The sequence below is a fragment of the Platalea leucorodia genome (assembly GCF_965183815.1).
Source record: "Platalea leucorodia genome assembly, chromosome: 10".
Classification (NCBI taxonomy): domain Eukaryota; kingdom Metazoa; phylum Chordata; class Aves; order Pelecaniformes; family Threskiornithidae; genus Platalea; species Platalea leucorodia.
The window spans coordinates 20,821,918-20,841,854 of record NC_138832.1 but is presented as its reverse complement, the minus strand read 5'-3'; the positions used below and the strand labels follow the sequence as shown (position 1 = coordinate 20,841,854).

Here is a 19,937-nt window from a genome sequence, read left to right as displayed (position 1 = left end):
AGAACAGACCATTAAACCAGGTTTATACGGTAGAACCCTACATTTATCTACTACCTCTTGCTGAATTCAGTAACTTGTCTCTGCAGCCTGTCCAAGTGACTGGCACCGCAACCTGCAGCTATGCCTCTTAGTCGTTTTCTCTGCAGCCACCTAGGATCATACCTGGCAATCCCTGTGGCCCTGGCAATCCCGGTGGCCCTTTCGACCCAGGCTGTCCTGGAGGACCCGGGGGACCGGGGTCACCTTTGACAACAATGCTTCGTCCAATGGTACCTGGTAAACCTGGTGGACCTGAGAGAAAGCAGCTTAGTATTAGATAAACCAAGGTAGAAGAGAGCATTAGAAACAGTTTCTGTTATTCCTTATTGCAAAGTCAGAAGCCAAGAGCTCTTATCAATGCAAAGAATAAGTGTATAAGGCAAAAAGGTGCTCTTGGTAACTTCCCCCAAAGGACAGCTCTTGGAGGGGTTAATCCACGTAGACTAGATACAGAGTATAAAATATGGTAGGATTACTTATAGGGCTAAAAAGTATAGCCTGAAATTGTGTTTAAGCTGTTGCTCACTTAACTACTTTCATTGCTGGCTGAGACCAACCCAGTCCTACATCCGTGTACCAAATTCTACTGGCAGGGAGCAAAAGCGACCATAATGCTACCCAGGACTCCTACCTGGTGGGCCTGGCAGTCCCTGACTGCCTGTGAGGCCAGCGGGTCCTGCCGGTCCAGTGGGACCCTTCATACCTGAAACATCAAATTCACACAGTTACACAGTGAAAGAACACGCTGCCTGACAAAATCTGCCGCAGGAATGGCCAAAATCAGGCTGCTTTCATCCCTGAGGGACTGTTCCTGTGTCTGGAGGTTCTCACTTGAAATGCTAGTTAAATACCTGGGAATCCTGGAACGCCTGGAACCCCGGGGTCGCCCTTCATTCCATTCAGACCTGGACGACCAGGATCCCCCTGAACAGAACAGCTTCATGTTATTCACGCATCTCCCTCAGCAGTTTCAGAAAAACAGATAGAAAAGGTGTCTGGGGGACAAATAAGCACACTTTGGGTCTGTGAACTAGTGCTTTGAAGGGCTGAGGCCATGCATTCTGCTCACTGCACTGGGTGCCGTCAGAGGATGCTGTAACATGAAGCGTGCATTGACAGCTCCAGCTCCCCCAGGAATATAATGGGGACATCCTGCCCAGATACTGGGGGGTAACTAAGGAGAAGACCCTCTTACTTGCTACAAGACAGGATGTTAGCTACCACATTTTGGCTCTATTTTATAAACTGCATATTCCACCCAAATATATTCATTTTTATTGCATTTAAAAATAATCGAGGAGGAAAACTCCATTTCTTGTCCTACCTGGCGTCCAGGTGGCCCTTGATCTCCCTTTTGACCAGTCAGGCCAGGTGGGCCAGGTTGACCCGGGTTCCCTTTTTCTCCTTTAAGTCCTCCACTGCCTGGGGGCCCTCGTGGACCTTCTGGGCCTGGTGGACCTTAACATTGCAGAACAAATACGCATATATCAGTACATATCAAACAATCGCCCTGAGTTTGTGCCTTCAGCATAAAAAAAAAATTAAAGGTATTTTGGCTCGACTTCCCAGATCTATTTCAATGTTGAATTCAGGATAAACTAAAAGGAAAACAAATAGAGGGATTATTTGCACTACCCAAATCAGGAACCAAGGCTCCTTATCTAGCTGACGAAGAGAAGCAGGTCTTTCCAGAAGGCAGTGCAACTCACCCGCGTTAGAAGCTTACCAGTGACCAGACCGGTGCCTTTAGTAGGAGCCAAGAAACCCAAAATTAGATGGTACAAATATCCCCTCTGCTGCCCTGCATTACATTCATCATCTCTTAGGTGCTATCTTAACAGACTGAATTCCTGTTGAAAGCCAGTCTCAACAATGTAAAATATTGCTGCTTTTTTGCTGTTAGAATTTGACGTACCTATTGAGGAGCCCAGTATATACTGTCTGCTGACTGCTGGGCAGCAGGAGGCCCATCATTCTGCTTTGCCTAAATACTAATCTGAGTTGCAGAAACTTCTTTATGTTGAATGACTCTCCCTCCAACCAATTTGTCTGTCTTTAGTAGAACTACACGGTGTAAATCCAATAGAGGAACTGGGCTGGTCTTTAAATATTTTAGCCTTTGCTACAGCCACATTAATCCAAAGCAAAGCAGTGGATTTAAAACAAACTTAGGTATTTGGAGAACTGAAAGATAAGACCTCCACCTTTATGACACCATCTAAATAGAAGGTAATCAATTTGTGGCAAAACAAACCATAAGCAGGTGCAGCAACAGCTAATAACTGTTAGATCTCAATTGGATTAACGAAAGGATCTCTTTGCAGGACAGTGCTATGATATTCTCCCCTGTAGTACACCAAATCTAGTAACATACATCAGTGTGCTGGATTTTCAATTATTCTGCAACCCTGAATAATTTAACATCTCCTTTGACACAGTCTATATTCGGTGGATAAATTTGATGAGCTGTATTTCTGCATGCAAATCTAAGTATAGAATTCCTTCCAAAATTTTTCTTTTTAAATCAACAGCAATTTTGTACCAGATTTCACACATATCCTGTAGCAGTTTCAGCTACAGAAAACATTCCGTCATGCAAGGATTTTTTGTGTTCATTTTGCTCTTTTATACTGGTCTAGTCCTGTACACATGCAAAATAATAACAGGTTACCATCTGAGGCATGCTAATCAAACACATACGATGTGCAGGGTAACCACAGTCCTTAAAAAGATAATCACAGAGTTACAGGAAAACATCCATTTCTCTTACATCAAGTGCAACGCAGTAAAATAAATTGACCGAGTTAAGAGTCTAACCTGGAAGACCTGGAAGGATCAGAGTTCACCAAAGCCCAATGATCGATGTTAGAAGGGTCAGACATCACACAGTACAAAACAAGATTACTAGTTAGAAATAGTACAGATGACAGCATATACACTACACAACAACCCATTTCACCAGCATGTTTTGTATTTACAATATAATCCACATGCATGCATAAAACCATACATGAATACACAACGACATGTATTTTCAGATACAAGTTATTCTGGTGACTAGGCTCTACTAAGACTAATTTGACACTTCATTTAACAGCAAACTTAAAGCTTTACTAAAGAATGTGTTATATGCTTCAGCTTTACAGCTGAGGCCTGTGGCTGGTTAGTCCTACTCACAACGGGGTTTGGACTATGTAACCATTTCACTGACAATATTCAACATCACAAGGCCTGGAGCCTGGCAAAAATGCAGGTAAATTGTGAATGACAACTTACTGTTGAGCAAAATTCTGCTTTGGGCAGGGGGGAAGTGTGATTAACAGAAGGACTTATCGCCACTAATCAGGCATGAGCCTCAACTACCTGTGAATACAATTCTAAAACTGAAAAGTAGGCTTATACCCTCTTCAAAACAGGAATTGACATGGATCAAAAGGGCTGCAAATGCTATAAGCAAAAATACAGCAGAAGTTACTAATTTAGAATTTGTTGTCTTTGCTGTTGGCATTATTTTTTCTTGATAAAAATACCCCAAGATGCTAATTTACCCATTTAAGGTTATTATGGAGAATGGCATATGATAACATCCTTAGAAAAATCATTTAAATGTCCTCTTTCAAAAGGTAAGCTGGTTGTCCCTACCATGCTCCTGAATTAATACATATTTTAGCTCCTGTGCTACTTGCATCTTTCATGTCAGTGAAATGATTTAAATATATCAACATATCACCATGCAATTTACAGCTAAAAACTGCAATAAATACACATCAGGTTTACCTCAATGCACTATTTCTTACATATTTGGTAAATGATTTTGAATACTAACTGTAATACAGTTGTTAAAAATAATGACATGGACATTTCATTGTTACTGTTAAGTACTTATAAACTATATTTCACTGTTAGATAAGTTTTGCTATGATTTATAAATCTGTCCTATAGCTGTTGATTATTGGATTCTGGCTGGGTGCAGTCACAGGGTGGAACAAAACTTGAAGGAATTGGTAAGTTTCTCTCGGCACGCCCATGACAGTAGCCCTCTTTGAAAGTGTGGTTACTGCTTGTGGGGCCACAGTTTAATTAAAAGGTAAAGCCACATTCATTTTTTTACATGACTGCATAAAGCTAGGATTCAAACAGCAGGTGCTACCACATTTGCTACCTCACAGTGCTTAGGACAGCACACTGAAAACTAAAATGTATTCCGTTATTGAATTTTGACGACAGTTCTTTGCTTCCTGAAAGTCATCATAGCAAAACCAAAGACATCATTATTATGGAACAGATATACCAAGTCATTTTCAATCTAGACACAGATGTTAAAAATCTTCCCAAGAGCTGGCTTGTGCTACGTGCTGATATGCTAAAATTACGATAAGCTTGTGAAAATGACCGCGTTCTTACCAATCCCGTTCCACTGCCCTAGTGTTAGGGAGGGGAGAGCTGTATGCTTCATTTTCATTAAATGCATGTTAAAGGAAGAGCTTTCCTCATTTCCTCTAAACGTGCTGGTGAAGCAAAACAATGGAAATAAGGATTTCTCTGCACTGGAAAGTGACAATGCTCTAAATTGGGAATGTGAAGCATCGGTTACTCTCTATAAATTTTCCTCCAGACACTGTTGGTATAAAAGAAGCATCTAATTTATTTAAGTCACTTGAGAGTGTCCAAAATCAACAGTAGCAGGTGTTGCAAAAATGAATACTGTCATTTGCCCAAGCTGCAAAACACAATTATACAGCAAAGACATGGGAGGACAGTGCAATATGCTTTTTTAAAAAAGATGAAAAACAGCATGTATTTTTTTTAATGGCACTAAGAATAAATATGCTAAAACAAGTTTCACAGTTGGGGACACTTTATAAAAGCCTTGCAAATCTGGACCCACATGATCTTCCACCATGGGGAGAGCAACACTATGTCCTTCCAACGTCAGTCCTACAACAACATGGCAGAAGAGTCTGGAAGCCAACTCTGAGCTTTTCTTTTCTACCACAAATTAAAAGGTATGTCTGAAAAATGACTCAGCATATCTACATTTAGACACTACAAAAGTATATACATCCATTTTCATGCAAAGTTATTATTTTGGAGTTAAGGGGCTAACCTGAGGGACCTGGGAGTAGGGGGTCAGAGTTCACCAAGGTCATCATTAGAACAAGGGGAAAAACATCAAAATTGTTAGAAATATCAACAAGCTAACATATTCAACTAAACCTTTCTTTTTAGATTTAGCTCAATATTCCTTTACATACAGTATGCAAACCACCAAACTATTATTATTCATAGCAGTGAAAACAGACGTGGAGTAACAGCAATGTTGTGTTGCCCTGGAAATTGGCTCAATTTTGTCATTGATTAATAAATCCATCCCAACATCATCTATTAACGTTTGTTTTAGGGGCAACTCAACTGAAGTCAGAAAGCTACACTGTGTCTGACTTCATAATTTTTACTAATCTTAGAATATACCCAGAAGTCAACAACAAACAGTATATGCATACGGCTTCTGGTTTTATTTATGTCCCTAGAAGGGGGGTAATTTGACAGCCACACAGCTGCTTTTATGACTAGCTGCCTTAAGTTGAAATGTTACAAAATCAGCGTTCCAACAATAGACTGTGTTATCATTTGAAACAAAAGGCTGGAGTGCTGATTGTACCAGAACTGCAATAATAGTTTGGTTTATCCACATTAGTTCACGCATAACTGAGCAAAACAAATGCTTCACTTTATACATTGCATGCAACAAAAATGGAAATAAGAGAAGGAAAGAGAGAAAGACAGAGAGAGAGAACATGGCTGAGCAGAACCTCACTGGTTGTTTCCCCCCGCCAATGCTCATAAAACTGCACAAAACGAGTCCCACCATTCCTCTGCCTCCCCAGCTGATGAGAGTCAGCGAGCACCCGATTTATACAGAGAAGTGTAAACAGGATGAGAAGCTTCATAAAAACATCAATGCTACAGCAGAGCGTAGAATCTCACTTGGTAGTTTTATTATACATCCGGAGCTGCTTAGCTGGTTTACTTTTTTTTTTTTTTTTTTTTTTTTTTTTTTTTAGAGTTTGGAGATATCCTCTGTATAAGAATCTTTTAAAAATGAAGGCCTATACTCTTATGGACCACTCAGCTTCCTCTGCCAAAATTCTAATTGCCTTACCACTCCACATACAAAAGAATTCTGTTTGGAAGATTTTGACATCTAGGGTGTCTTAGGCCTTTATTTGGGCACACTTAAATTACAAAGCCCAAGTCCGGCATCCCACCATCTCTTATCTCTTCAACTCCTTCTCCCACTTGCCCCAGCTGCAACTCTAAGCGCAGTGAGCAGAGCTGGGATTACTTGTCCCATACTCCTACCTGCCAGTGAGCAACTAGGCAGAAGAGGACAAAGGCACGCACTCCTCCTTCCACTAACCAAATAGCAAACCAGGAATAAATTGTGACTGGCTGCGAATTATTAACCCACTGGGTTGTTCCACACCAGTCACATAAAAAGCAGGTTTAGGATACAACACAATTCAAGTATTTTTACTAGGACTAAAAGAAAACCTCATTATACTGGCAAACAGCACCCCAGTTTTAAGGTGTTACAAATTAAAACCAAGTGTTGTTTATAATGACTCCTTTTTTCAAATGCACAGTTAGGATAGATGAGTTCATAGGCTACTCTGCACAAGAGAAAAGCTCATATTGCCATTGAGAACAGTCAAATATTACTCGATTCTAGTTCTAGTGAAAATATTCTGATAAAATTCCATTCTAAAAACGTTTTTCAGTGGGATTGCCAACTCCTGTATAAGAAGCAAGCATGAGGGAAAAACAAATCTTAAAATCTTTCCAAGTGTGTCCTGCAAAACTAAATTCTCCCTTGATACCTAAAAAGTGAACAATACATGTGTAGCAGCTATTTTATGAACACACTAACTCAAAACTAATTTTCTGTTATTCAAAGATTTCTGTGGGGAAAAATCTGAGGTCAGAGTTTGAGGGTAATAAATAAAAATATTAATTCTCCGTTTATAGGCAAAGAAAAAACTGCAACCAACCAATAGCTTGGTTTGAAAGTAGTCTCCTTTAAGGAGAGTATCAAGCATGTCAAGTGAGATGAGTCTTACTGGTGGCAAAGTACTTCTGGGCTCAAGATGCAGCAATAAGCTTGAGCCAGAGCTGTGACAGGTTCATTAAAGTTAGATTTTTCAAGAGCAATATCTAAATGCAAATAAACATTCTATGACATAAAATATAAATCAAATTCTAATACATGCCAGGGAGTTGCTCAGCAATGTTAACTCAGCATAGTCGTTTTTTCATTCCCAGAATTAGTCGGTGCAGGAACAAAATGGAAACATGGAATGGAAAGATGAACACGGCATGATGGTGCACTGAGTCCATGGGAACCACGTGACACAATGGAGCAATGACTTATGTTACATGACACGAAGATGAAGAGGCAGCTATCCAATTTGATCATGCTGTGATGCTAGCGTGAATTTGATTTTCATGACTCTTAAAATGATGGGGTTTGTTACTTTTGGGGTTTTGTGCGCGATGACATTTGCTGATCACGTGACAATACTGCAAAGGTATCAGATATTCAAAAGTCGATATCGTGCTTGCTAGATGATTACTGTGACAGCATGCGGAGAATCTCCCGTTTATTAACGCATTGGATTTTTGCTGCCAGGTATCAGAAATTAATAGAAACTGAGGCTGTTTTATTTTTAGATACTGTTGCATTTGGCAACAAAATCCTCTGGTTGCCCACAAACATTAAGACCGAGGCCATGAGGCTTGAACTTATCCATCCAAATAAATTGAGAAAGTTTAAAGGCTGATAACCTACCAGCAAAATATGAAAGCACTGGCAGATGTTGATAGGTATGGATCACGCTCTTACCTGGCCTTCCTGGAACACCTGGTGGGCCAGGGCTACCTTTAGGACCTTCCAGAGGTGACCCTGGTAATCCTGGTGGACCTGGTGGACCCTGTAGACCAGGGAATCCCTGGAAACCCCGTTCTCCCTTCAGACCTGGAAGTCCAGGGGGCCCTGGTGGGCCAGGTAACCCCAGTTCTCCTTTTTGCCCTGTAAAACCAAATAGCCACGTTTATGAGTACTGTTACAAACTGATATGCAAAAATGTCCAAATGTCAATTTGCAGAGCTGTTTCTCTCTATTGCAGAAGGTGCAAGTCTGGCCACAACTCACCTCATTTGCATAGCGAGACAGTATAAAATTGGTTCAGAAAAGAGTTGGGGCTAATAATTCTTGCAGGAAAAAGTGCTATAGCTTCTGACATGTTAAAAGGTCTTACTAAGTCTCACTTTACTACTCAGTGATGCTGTAATTCATAAACATCCTCTGAGTTTGTAAGCCTACAAGCAATGCTTTCATGAGCTTTTATATACTCGTGAAGAAATCTGTCAGTATTAAGACTTCATCATTTTTTTGAGACACTTCTAAAAGTTAAGACATACTTGCAGAAATTTCAAATAAGCTTGAGGAATTTAGGAGCTTTAATGCTACTGGAAAGTCATATAACTTGGGTTGCGAAGTTGCTTTTGAAAATATAGCAAGCCGCTATGTTTTCAACGCAGCTTCATTTGTCATCTGTTGTATGAATGCTTTATTTACTGAGACAAATCAGCAAAGTTCCACGCAATGCAGTAGACTGTTAACCTGTGTGGATTTATTCTGTCTCCATAATTGCTAATTTACAAAATTCAGTAGTCAGTAATGAGTTTCTTTATTACCTTGGCTAATTGAAAAAGGTTTGCTGAGGAAAAAAAGAAGTTATTTTAGTTGCTGCTACGGCATTCATTTGTTGCAGAACATACAACATGTCCTTCTTTTTTTGGTGTACAGATACATATCACATTCAACCTTTTTAACAAAGAACAACAGAGAAACTTTACCTGACAATCCTGGGAGTCCTGGAGGTCCTGGGCGCCCAAAACCTGGTAGACCTGAAAAGAAACAGGTTCAGTTAACAATGAACATTTAGCTTTCAAGTCTCCAGGAACAGGAATATGAGACCGAGAATAAAGAAAGTGCAATTTGTCTAAATCTCTGACTTCTTGAAACTACTGGATTCTCATTCACTCACCAGTCTACACCAAAGCTAGAGGTTTTGCTACTAAAATGCATCTGTAACTTTTGTAAGTATTTCCTTCCATTCACAAGATGCTCTTTCAGATTTGGGGAGTTAATACATTGGCATTTTTGGTTGGGGTTCTATCTTTAAGGCAGATGTTACATCTTTTATCCATTCTGTAACTGAGTTGAAGCAATACAGCTACCATGAAATACAGGAACGCGGGCTGGTGTTGAGGTCAGGTAATAAAAATCTAAGAGCTGATTGAATTCTTGTCCTGTGCTTCACTGGCAGCTTGACAGCAGCCTTTGACAGCCATTCAGCAGCTGGGAACCACAGAAGCAGGTTTGAAGGTGTATGGGCAGTTATAGAAAAAATAGAACAGAGAAAGCAGGACATCACAATGCAGAGTGAAGAGGGGAAAACAAACAGGAAGGATACCTAACCTGGTTCGCCCTTCTGACCAGCTGGTCCAGGGATACCATCTCGACCAGGCTGTCCCTTCTCCCCTGAAGGACCAGGAGGGCCAGGACGACCAATATCACCTAAAAGGGGGATAAAACACATTAGCACAGTAATGCCTAACCTGCAATAAAAAAAAAGCAACCTCCTTCCCTCCCCACAATCTGAATCCGAAGGTGAGGCAATGTAATAACAAATTCACAAGGGTGTAATCTTAAAATTAAAACTGTTCTCTCTCTCCCTTTCTCTCCCCCTGACAATTTAGAAAGGGCTTTTAGGCCTGTGAACTTTTAGGCAGTTAGCGTTTGCTAAAAATAACATAATGGTTCCCTTCAGGATAAACTAGGATTTTGCTCCTATAAAAGCAGGTTAGACCACTGAAGTACTTAACATAAATAAAGCTGGTAAATACTGAAACAGTTAACTTTTTGTTTCAATAGCTAATGATATGACTATGACAGCAGACACAAGACATCAAGTTAAAACATCTTTCTTTTCTGTTTAATTTCAGTGAACTAAGCGTGTGCCATAGTGTTTGAGCATCCATATGCATACAGATGAATTTTCATGATGTTAAAAAGATAAGAAGATAGGAAGTGGCTTCATATGTTATGTTTCTCTCAGAAGCAGCTGACCTTTGCTGCACTGTTCATGCTCACCTACTGGCCCAGGTGGTCCAGGCAGGCCAGGATTACCTGGAGGCCCCTCCATACCTTTTGGTCCTGGAATTCCTGGGGTTCCTGTAAAATACGGGCATTTCAATCAAATTAAGCACTGAACTGGCTTTTCAGCAGATCTTGAGATGTTATAATCCGAGATGCCCTGAGTAACAAACGAGCTAGTTGTATCAAGATACTGTATTCATGCTCATTTTGCAGATTTACAGCTAGTTAAGGAGATGAATTATAAAGCAAAGAATGTACAGAAACAAAACATACTAGCAGAACTATCCTTACTGCTACTCTCAAGACTCTGCTTCATTGTTGAGTGCCCGTGGCCAAGGACACAGTGAGTCTGGTAGTCTGCTAGGAAATTACCATTTTAGAGACAGGTGTTCCTGCTTGACCACAAAGGGAAAACATTATGAATTGTGGCTGGCTAGTCCTTCCCCAATCCTCTTTTCCTTTCCTGAAAAAGGATCTTCATAAAAATGGTCTTAGTTAGACTTCACACCGGATTCCCACCCCCACAGCATGAACTGAGGGGGAGGTAGGACAAACAATCGATCTGCTGCAGTATGCCTGTTCTGAACAGCATGATCAGCCTGATCAAGGTAGTGTCTCAATACACCGTTTTGACTGATCACAGTCTTTCAGGCATGACATGAAGCAGAGGGTAAAAACTGTCGGGTTCATGGCCAGGTTTTGTTCTCTTCTAAGCTTCCTGCTGCCATGACTACACTGTTATAAATTCCCTAACTTCCTACTTTAAAGCAGCTCAAGCATGCTTGTAGAACAGCCTTTAGTGCTGCAAATGCAGCATAGGTAAAAACCTTGTTTCTTTAAATTGAGAATGAAAGAACTGACAGATACCCATGAACATTAATATTTTTTAGAGAAAAGTGCAAAACCTAATTTCATTATGTTTCAGAAAGAGATTTGTCTTTAGAACGTATTTTTAGACAATAAATGCTATTAAAAAAGCCCGGTTTTCCTTATGACACTTTTTTATTGATTCACGAAGGAAAAATATGGAGCCAAACACAGGTATTTTGTGGGCCAGAGAAGGTGCGAGTCTGACTGCTGGGGGGAGTGGAGAGCATTAGCTAACACAACTGCAACATCCCCTCAGAGCAGATGAATAATTTCAGATGGCACTCTCAAGTGATGCATTCACACACTTACTCTTGCAGTGACAATTCCAACAGCACAAAGCTTAGAAGCAGCAGATTGCTAGAAACTTTGAAAGAAGCTGCAGCCCTCCACCAATTACCCACTGTGTTTAGATGTATATACCAATATCAGGGAGCAAGGGGGAAAAAAAAAATCCTATTCAGAATTACCTGGGAATCCAGGAAGGCCTGGTTCTCCTTTTGCACCTGGACTGCCTGGAAATCCAGGCAAACCAGGATTTCCAGCTATACCTTTAATGCCTGGACTACCTGGGTATCCAGGCAAACCAACATCACCCTAGAAAACATTAAGCAGAAATAAGAACCCAGTCTTCAGAAGATGGGTAAGCCCTTGTGTGTCCCCAGTCCTACCATCACAAAAAGATCACCGTTATATTGTGTACACTTCCCCTTATATCCAGTTAATGTTAACAATCTCACACAGAAAATTAATTGGAAATAGCAACTGTAAAGATTTTAACAGTTTTCCCCTACAATTCTGTATACAGAGTATCATAGCTTCTTCTCAGAACTGGCCTACATTAAAGAAAAAAGTATTCTCTCTCCTTTCAGAAGAGACAGAGATTTTTACCCCATGATAATGCAGAAGAAAAAAAGAAATCTGTGGAGTTTAATCATGCAATGTTTTTGCGAAATTAATTGCTGCTCAACATCAACTGTAAGGCATCAGTGAAGGCTGCTAGATATCTGTAGGTCTTTTTGTCACTTTTTTGTGGGTGATAGAAAGGCTGATATAGGTAAACGATAGTGTGAATGTTTTGTATAGACTTAAAAATTTTAAGCAGCAGTAATCATGATATATCAGCTCCTTAGTAATTTATTCTTAAATGCATATTGTCTTTTTTTTTTTTTTTTAGAATTAACTACATAATTAGACATGGGAACAGCAATTACTAATTGTATGAATCCCTACCAACTACCAAAATGTCAGCGGGTGTCACAGTGCAGATTAGGCCACTAACTGAACCCAACTCGAAAGGTCCAGTAAACAATCTTTTCCTTTTACCAGATTAAATTATATATAAATATTTTCATCTTTAAAATTAGAAATTTTTGCTCCCACCTGAAAAGAACAAACTACAGTCAACCCTGCTTGTTATTAATATATTTATATACATATTTACAGTTATACATAATATTTATTAAGTTATAGTTAAAAAAAAAAAAATCAGCACAGAATCTAATTTCCTCATGGAATTTTCTATTGAAGAATTTGGTAAATGTACCTTTGGTCCAGGGAGACCAGGAATACCGATGCTTGAAAGACCAGGGTCACCTTTCTCCCCTTTCAATCCGGGAAATCCTGCAGGTCCAGGCTGCCCCGGACGTCCTGCTATTCCTTGGCTGCCTTTAATCCCTGGGGGACCTGTCCAAAAGATAAAATACAAGTTTTACAAATATAAATAAAACTTCTGCAGTGGTTTAGAGAAATCACTCAAATTACAGCACCTGAACTAGAAAGCACTAACAAATGGACTGGCTGGCTTTGAATAGCTAATGTGTTTTTATTTTTAAAAACAAAACTAAAACAATTATCTAAAAAATCTCATGGCTTTTTGCATGACATTTTTAAGCTTTCTTTTTTTTAATTCTGATTTTACACAAATCCAAATATCTCTTTGTAGTATCCAGGCACAATTCAATATTAGAATCCTCAAAAACTGGAATTTTTGTTTCAGCAATCTTTCTAAATAACGGAATTCCCTTTCTCTTTCCCCTTTTGCTTGTGTCTGATGTCTGTCTTCTGACAGGTTGGTTTACAGAATCATCTGTTTTCTGAACTTTCACAGAGTGGATCTGAGAAACCGGAAAAGGATGGAAGTTACAAAATGTAGATCATTCTGCTTCTACATCTGTAAGTACTTTAAAGTAACATGTATTTACAATGTATTTGCTATTTGCATTTTCTGTTTTAACGGGTATTTCCAATTTCTTATGTACTATTTCAACAAATACGTATATAGGGCTTTAAGTATTCCTCATCTGCATCGCCATTTAAATATGTTATTTGATACTGCACACAAGCAGATCCACCTTTGTACTATATAAAAGGAAAACATCGACCAAAATGAAGTAAAATAAAAGCACAGAAACTAACCTGGAAGGCCCATCTCTCCCATGGCACCTTTTAACCCTGGAGGCCCTGTTGGTCCAGGCTGCCCAGGAAGCCCCGTATCTCCCTTGACGCCTAGGAAAGTTGTGGTTTTAGTTAATTAATGGCAATAATTAAAAGCTTCTGATATTCATGCATTCTCATATGAATATGCTTGTCATCTAGTTACAAAGGCAATGTGTTTGGAGTTGCTTTAGGCCTCATACTGCTCCTATATGCTTTTTTACACCCATTTGTAGTGAAATATTAAACATCTTCAGTTTGTTCCGAGCCAAGATTTGATCAGGGCAACAACTCCTTTGTTTCGAAGATTAGTCTAATGAAATGGGTCAAATCTCAGTCCATGATTTAGTAACCATCTGAAACAATTTAGTACTGGTGGGACTTGGTCTCTCATGAGTTGTTCTGCAGAATGAAGACATTATCTCTTTCTCATCTGCAATAGGTATCCAGTAGCTTCTATTACAGAATTAAATGCAACCTACAACGCTCAAACTAGTTAGAGTCCTGGATGGTTAAAAAAATTCCCCAATCCCAACGAGATATTTAGAGCAAGACCTATATTAGACATAGTGAGCAAAGATTCAAGATTTCAGATAATTTGTTATAGCTGTAGGAAGAAGCAGTGCAAAACAGAATTAGTTTTCTTGATGCTTGCAATTCTTGAAAGCAAAGATGTGACATCCAGACAGCCTTTGCAATACATGCATTTGGTCATTTACAAAGTACGAGTATAATGACTAATAATATAAGAAATAAACATATCCTTTTGGCAGATCCTGCAGTCATGTTGCTTGCTCAAGCAGCAAGCACTTTTCCAGTCATCCTAAAAGCTATCCTAATCTAGGGATTAGCTTAAAACTGTTTTTGGGTCTGTTAAAAGGAAAGAGCTCCAAGCATGCTGTTTGGATAATGATTTTAAACGTCCCAAAACTATGCTGCAGCTTAGTAGGCTTTTCTTAGATATGCCTGGATTAACATCCCAATCCCACGTGATAAAAATGCATGCAGATTTTTACACATTGAAACATACCATCTGAGGCCTTGTTTACTTACCTGGCAATCCTGGCACACCTGGTGGGCCACTAGGTCCCGGTGGGCCTGGGTCACCTGGGAGACCTTGATAACCTTTCTGTCCCGATAAACCAGGAATACCTCAAAGGAAAAAGATACGTTTTATTGTTATTACTATTACTACTACTGATTGTTTTGTTTTACCTCGAGAGATCAGATGTACCTATAGGTGAATAAAAATCCAAATAGGGATTTTTCTTCAGTAAATATAATTTGCCCTAGTTTAGCAAAGAGAAGTACCACAGAACACAAAATACTGCTTCTGGAAAGTTTAAAATTACTACAGAACAGGAACAATATAAGTAAGTAGAGGAAAAAGTACCTTTATGACTAATGCCAATATACTTCATTCAGAAGGGACTGTCTTTTTGGATGAGCAGACTCCATGCTAACCTCCCCATATTCATCCAGATTACGCATATACATGTTTAATTACATTGCTACAACAGAAGCACTTTGGGACCGATATATTATAAAAAGTAACGCAGGTATTTTAGCAGATTTTTACAAAGTCTGTGTGGTTATTATCCTATACAATAACTTTGTGCTGCCCTGCAGGCATAGTTAAATCTGCCCTCTATAGCTCTTAATAGAGGGGAGGGGAAGGAAAAAAAAAAAAAAAAAGGTGTCTTAGTATCCTACCTAGGCTTCACAGAAATTAATACAATAGATAAATTAGCACAATAATGGCTGGGCCAACATTAGAGAAAGGCATTCTGGTTCTCTCTAGGGTAGAATATTTTTACTCTTCTCAAGACTAAATTAGAGTTCAAAGGAGACATTAGAACCCTTGGCGGGGGGAGGGGGGAAGCAAGCAAGCGAGAAAGAAAACAGACTTGAGTGAACTGAGAAAACCTTCCAGGCTGCCAGCTTCCCAAGTAGAAACACACAGAGAAGACATTTAGCTCAGGGGAGGGTAAGCTTACAGCGATACCCAAAGGGAAAATCTGGAGGTGATGCATGAGCAAATGACCTGTGCGATACCATCCTACAAAGCAAAGGCCCAAGGGCCTGTGAGGCATCAGGAATGCGGCCAGCACAGCAGCCATGACAACTATCTCTCATCACGCTTAGGAGTTACACCTAGAAGACTGAATGATGATTCTGCTGAAAGCACCTTGCTGCTATTACAATGTCTCCACATGCCACACAATAGTAACAATGAGCAAGGACATTGCAAACTAACCATACAGAGCAACTTGGTCGTAGAACCACTTTAAAAAAAAAAAGCCTAAAATAAGAGAACCTGAAGCCACCTCCGTATTCTGAGCTTAGTTTTTTCTGTAAGAAAGAATGAACTGTAATAGATTCAGTTACAGGTCACTGTTACCTGGACAAACCACCTCCCCAGACCCACATGGAAAGTTCTGTACCTGGAACACCTGGCTCGCCTTTTTCTCCTTTTGCTCCTAGCTGTTTTGGATCGAGTTTTCCAGGTGGCCCTGGCAGGCCTGCTTCACCTTTGATGCCTTTCTGTCCTACTGGTCCAGGAGGCCCTGGCGGACCAGGTAATCCGTTATTACCTACAGTAGGTACAGACAACAAAAGGGAAAAAAAAATGTAATCCTTAAGGTAGGCTAATATATTTGTAATGTTTTTTTCTTACATAGGGAGTCCATGATTTATTCATGAAATTGGATTTCACTAAACGATCAGTCAGTTTATGCGAGGTTCTCCACAGCATCTTAAGCCCTGGAACGAAGCCGAGCGAGCGGACTGCATGGGGAGTTCTGCCAGCTCTGGCCAGCCCAGCTCAGCGGGAGCAGCTCTCTGTATGACCCACAGCGAGAGCTCCCAGAGCCCCACCACACCGCGCCACTAGCGCAGAGGAGCTGCAACAGCTACAGCAGCTTTGGATTCACAGCCTCCTTGTTCTAGGGATGAGTGGGTTTTTCTTCTACCAAACTCTTTCAAAATTCATCTCCAACAAGGGGGCTGGGAAAACACAGATAGAACAGTTTCTCTGTGATACCTATAGAGCTGATTCTGGATAACCCCACAACCCAAAGCTACGGATTTTCTTCTTTCTGCTGCTTTAAGCAGACTTTACAACATACTTCAGAAATATTGCCCTACTTCAATGCCATCAATCCAAAGGTAATGTTTTAAAAATAGCTAACATTTCATGACACCAATTAAAAAAAGAGTGAGTGAATGCTATGGCTTAAAACTGCAAAGCAATTCTGAACATCAGCAGTGTCAAAAGAAGATAACCTAAGCAGATCCCAGTAATGAAGATCTAGATGTTGGTATTACAAAGCCTCTTTCCACACAGGACATGGAAAACAGCATTCTGCCTTCTCTTCAGGGGCAGATAAAGCAAACATTACCTTTCAAGCCAGGCAGGCCATTTCTTCCAGGAGTTCCTGGAGGCCCTGGAGGGCCAGGAGCTCCCATGACGCCCATCTCACCCTTGGCACCTAAATGCATTGAATCATCATTGTCATTCCAAACAAAAACTCAAAACTTATCATTACCTAATTTTTACTTCCCTGCACCTCTATGGTACTTATTAACCAGCAAATGCATATAAAATCTATTTTAAGGGAATTACAAAGACTCAGTTTTTGTATAGATCTAAATCAGATAAAATGACACTTGAAAATTGTGCTAAATTTTCCACAGTTAAGTCCTGGGAAGAAAATTTGGAGTATGCTGTTCTTTTGGGCAGAAGGCATATTTATACCTCCAGTAAGTTTAGTTCACTGGTTTGAAACATAAATACTTGTTTGAGAGCAAACCTGAATTTATTGAAAGCCAAAAAGACAATTAGGAAGACACTACTTTTAGAATCTTTTGTATCGCCTCCTCTATCCGAAGACAGAGATTCTCAAAATTCACTTCTGAGATTTCTATTTCAGATGGTGAAACACACTATCTTAACTGAATAGTCTAGCACATAGAATAAGGCGATTAATGTTTAAAACTGTGTTGGATCCAATTGATAGCATTTGTAATTATTTCATTTAAACAAATTCTATTTCTAAATTGTAGCAGTGACTAGAAAAAAATAATCACAAAATGAATTAGAAAAGTGTCATAACGATGATGATCAAAGTCATGTTTGAAAGTTATGAAACAATAACGTGGAAGATATTTGAATCAAGTAACATGGAAGAATGGAGAGGTGACAAGGATTTCAATGCAACAAATTTTGTTACAATTTTTTTTTTAAAGTATGAGACATAACGGCTACATGTATCCAACTTTAAATGGATGGGATAAACATTGAAGCTCATTAAGCTGCCATGCCCAAGCATAAAGAGCATCCAGCTGTAACTACAGTTTGGTCTTTGTCCACAGGTAAAAAATGTGAACTTACCTGGAAATCCAGGTATTCCATCCCGGCCAGGTGGTCCAGGTGAACCCTGAGGCCCTGGGAGACCAGGGGGTCCTGGATATCCTGGGGTTCCTCGGTCACCTGGGGGACCAGGAACGTCGAAGCCTGGAGGACCTGGATCCCCTTTCTCCCCTGGAAGGCCCTGCAACCCTAGAGAATGTTGTTAAGACACAATCTTTTAGCAAAAAGTAAAGCAAGGCTGAGATCTGTGTGTCTCTGGATGTAATACTGTAGGAATAGCTACGTTTTATCTGTAGCCCATTCCTAGCACTAATGAAAACCCTTCAATTCTTCTAAAGCCATTTATTTTTTAATGGCTTCTAGGTGTTAAAAGGCCATATTCTCCTGAAGAGAAGCATTACTAAAATTTTACCAAGTTGTAGCAAATGCAATTCAAAAAAATCTCAAAAGGAAAATAACAATGCTCTTCATCAACGTTTTAAGTCTGGTTAATAAAACAAAAAGCCAAGATTGATTAGACTGGTTTGTATTTTATCGTTAAGTATTGGTATTCTTACAAATATATGTCCTTTAATGATTCCATTTTACTACATTCTAAGATAACATCAGCTGAATATTTTTGAAAGATAGCAAAATTCTGCATCGCATTACATCTTCCCAAATGAAAAATATGAATTGTCAAAATATGCTTAAGATTGTTTAACACTAATGATACTGAGCTCGAGGCACTGTTGAAGCAAGCAGACAGCTTGTTTACCTCCAGTGCACTGTATCAGTGAAGATGCTCATTCTGGAAATGTAGCTGACAAAAAAGGATTATTCTTAAATCTGAAGAAAAGGCTTTGGTAAATAAACCACAGTACCTGGGGAACCTGAGGTTCAAAAGCCAACGAGTTAGAGCTCATCAGGAAGTTGAGACAGGTAGCAGTAAGGAGTTGTAATAGCCGTTAAGTTAGGAAACAAAATAAAGCACATATAGATTAGAACAAAGAAAAAATCTACTCTAAAGTTACCGAAAACAGATCTAAGTACAAAGAATACAACATTAATGCAGTTAAGAGAAACCAGACTGCAAGAAAACTTGGGGGTCTTTTTCAAAGTGCAGCCACCACTGTATGCAGAAACAAGAAACTCTGAGATATTTCCAAATATTGATGGTACATTTTAAAAATAAAATTATTTTTCCCCTCTCTCCTTGTCTAGTATTCTCTTTGCAACTGGGGAACAAGCTTTTTCTGAACTGTTTCTTACACAAAACCGTCATTACCAGATACTGGCTTGGACACCTTCTGAACTCCAGAGTACATCCTACCAATCATCATCTTTGTTGATCTGCATCACATTCTGGTAAATCCCTTCAAACAGAGATTTTTCAAAAGATGCTGCTTCTTTATAACACAAAAACCCCTCCAAAATTTTTTTTTCTATTCTTCTAGTTCTATTATGCAACTTTACATTGTCACACCTACAGAGGTAGTATATTGCATGTTACAAGCCCTAGCATAGTCTACTGAGATTATGACACCAACATACCAAAATCTCATAAATAACTACAAGGCAGTATTACTCTAACTCTGTAATGGTGACTCCCGCTCTTGACTGCAGGAACAAGGTTAGGGGCGATGTCACGATGTGCTCTTTGCACACTAAAAAGGCAGATAAAGTTTTCTTGACTGCATAGGTGGTAGACTTCCATTTATTTAATGATAAGCATGCTCCTCTTTGGCAGCAGCTTATCACTGCACTAAACTATGGTGTCATGTGCCTGGAACTGCTTACTTTGCAGAGAAAACACTAGAGGATGGATAGGGACTGCACATGCTTTGTGTTTAAGGGGTCTCTATCAGCAAGTGGGGGGGGGGGGGGGGGGGGGAAGAAAAGAGAAAATAATATATAACCCAGTAATAGGACAAACTCCGTATCTAGAATGGTAAAGATACTTTTTCAAATAGAAATGAATTCTAATTGAATTTCTGGTTCTCAAAAACATAACCATAT

The 19,937-nt window shown here is 39.5% G+C and overlaps 2 protein-coding genes across 10 annotated transcripts in view; one reads left to right on the top strand and one right to left on the bottom strand.

The window, feature by feature from the left end:
* IRS4 (insulin receptor substrate 4) overlaps positions 1 to 18,025 on the top strand; it is a 52,289-nt gene extending 34,264 nt beyond the window's left edge. For 7 of the 9 annotated variants that reach the window (XR_014229324.1, XR_014229325.1, XR_014229326.1 and 4 more), the window contains 5 exons: positions 147 to 5,045; positions 7,363 to 9,201; positions 13,203 to 13,306; positions 16,052 to 16,146; positions 16,249 to 18,025. The gene's annotated coding sequence lies outside the window, so the exon portion shown is untranslated. The remainder of the gene's footprint in view (positions 1 to 146; positions 5,046 to 7,362; positions 9,202 to 13,202; positions 13,307 to 16,051; positions 16,147 to 16,248) is intronic. The other 2 variants (XR_014229331.1, XR_014229332.1) reach the window with 1 other exon arrangement.
* Positions 1 to 19,937, bottom strand: part of COL4A5 (collagen type IV alpha 5 chain) — a gene marked incomplete at its 5' end in the record, with an annotated part of 85,554 nt that overhangs the window by 5,140 nt on the left and 60,477 nt on the right. Inside the window, 15 exons of the mRNA XM_082323150.1 lie at positions 163 to 291; positions 671 to 742; positions 891 to 963; positions 1,364 to 1,497; positions 7,943 to 8,128; positions 8,959 to 9,009; positions 9,584 to 9,682; positions 10,259 to 10,339; positions 11,602 to 11,728; positions 12,678 to 12,817; positions 13,550 to 13,639; positions 14,621 to 14,719; positions 16,012 to 16,161; positions 16,969 to 17,058; positions 17,961 to 18,128. Coding sequence (XP_082179276.1) covers positions 163 to 291; positions 671 to 742; positions 891 to 963; positions 1,364 to 1,497; positions 7,943 to 8,128; positions 8,959 to 9,009; positions 9,584 to 9,682; positions 10,259 to 10,339; positions 11,602 to 11,728; positions 12,678 to 12,817; positions 13,550 to 13,639; positions 14,621 to 14,719; positions 16,012 to 16,161; positions 16,969 to 17,058; positions 17,961 to 18,128 — 1,689 coding nt within the window. The remainder of the gene's footprint in view (positions 1 to 162; positions 292 to 670; positions 743 to 890; positions 964 to 1,363; positions 1,498 to 7,942; positions 8,129 to 8,958; positions 9,010 to 9,583; positions 9,683 to 10,258; positions 10,340 to 11,601; positions 11,729 to 12,677; positions 12,818 to 13,549; positions 13,640 to 14,620; positions 14,720 to 16,011; positions 16,162 to 16,968; positions 17,059 to 17,960; positions 18,129 to 19,937) is intronic.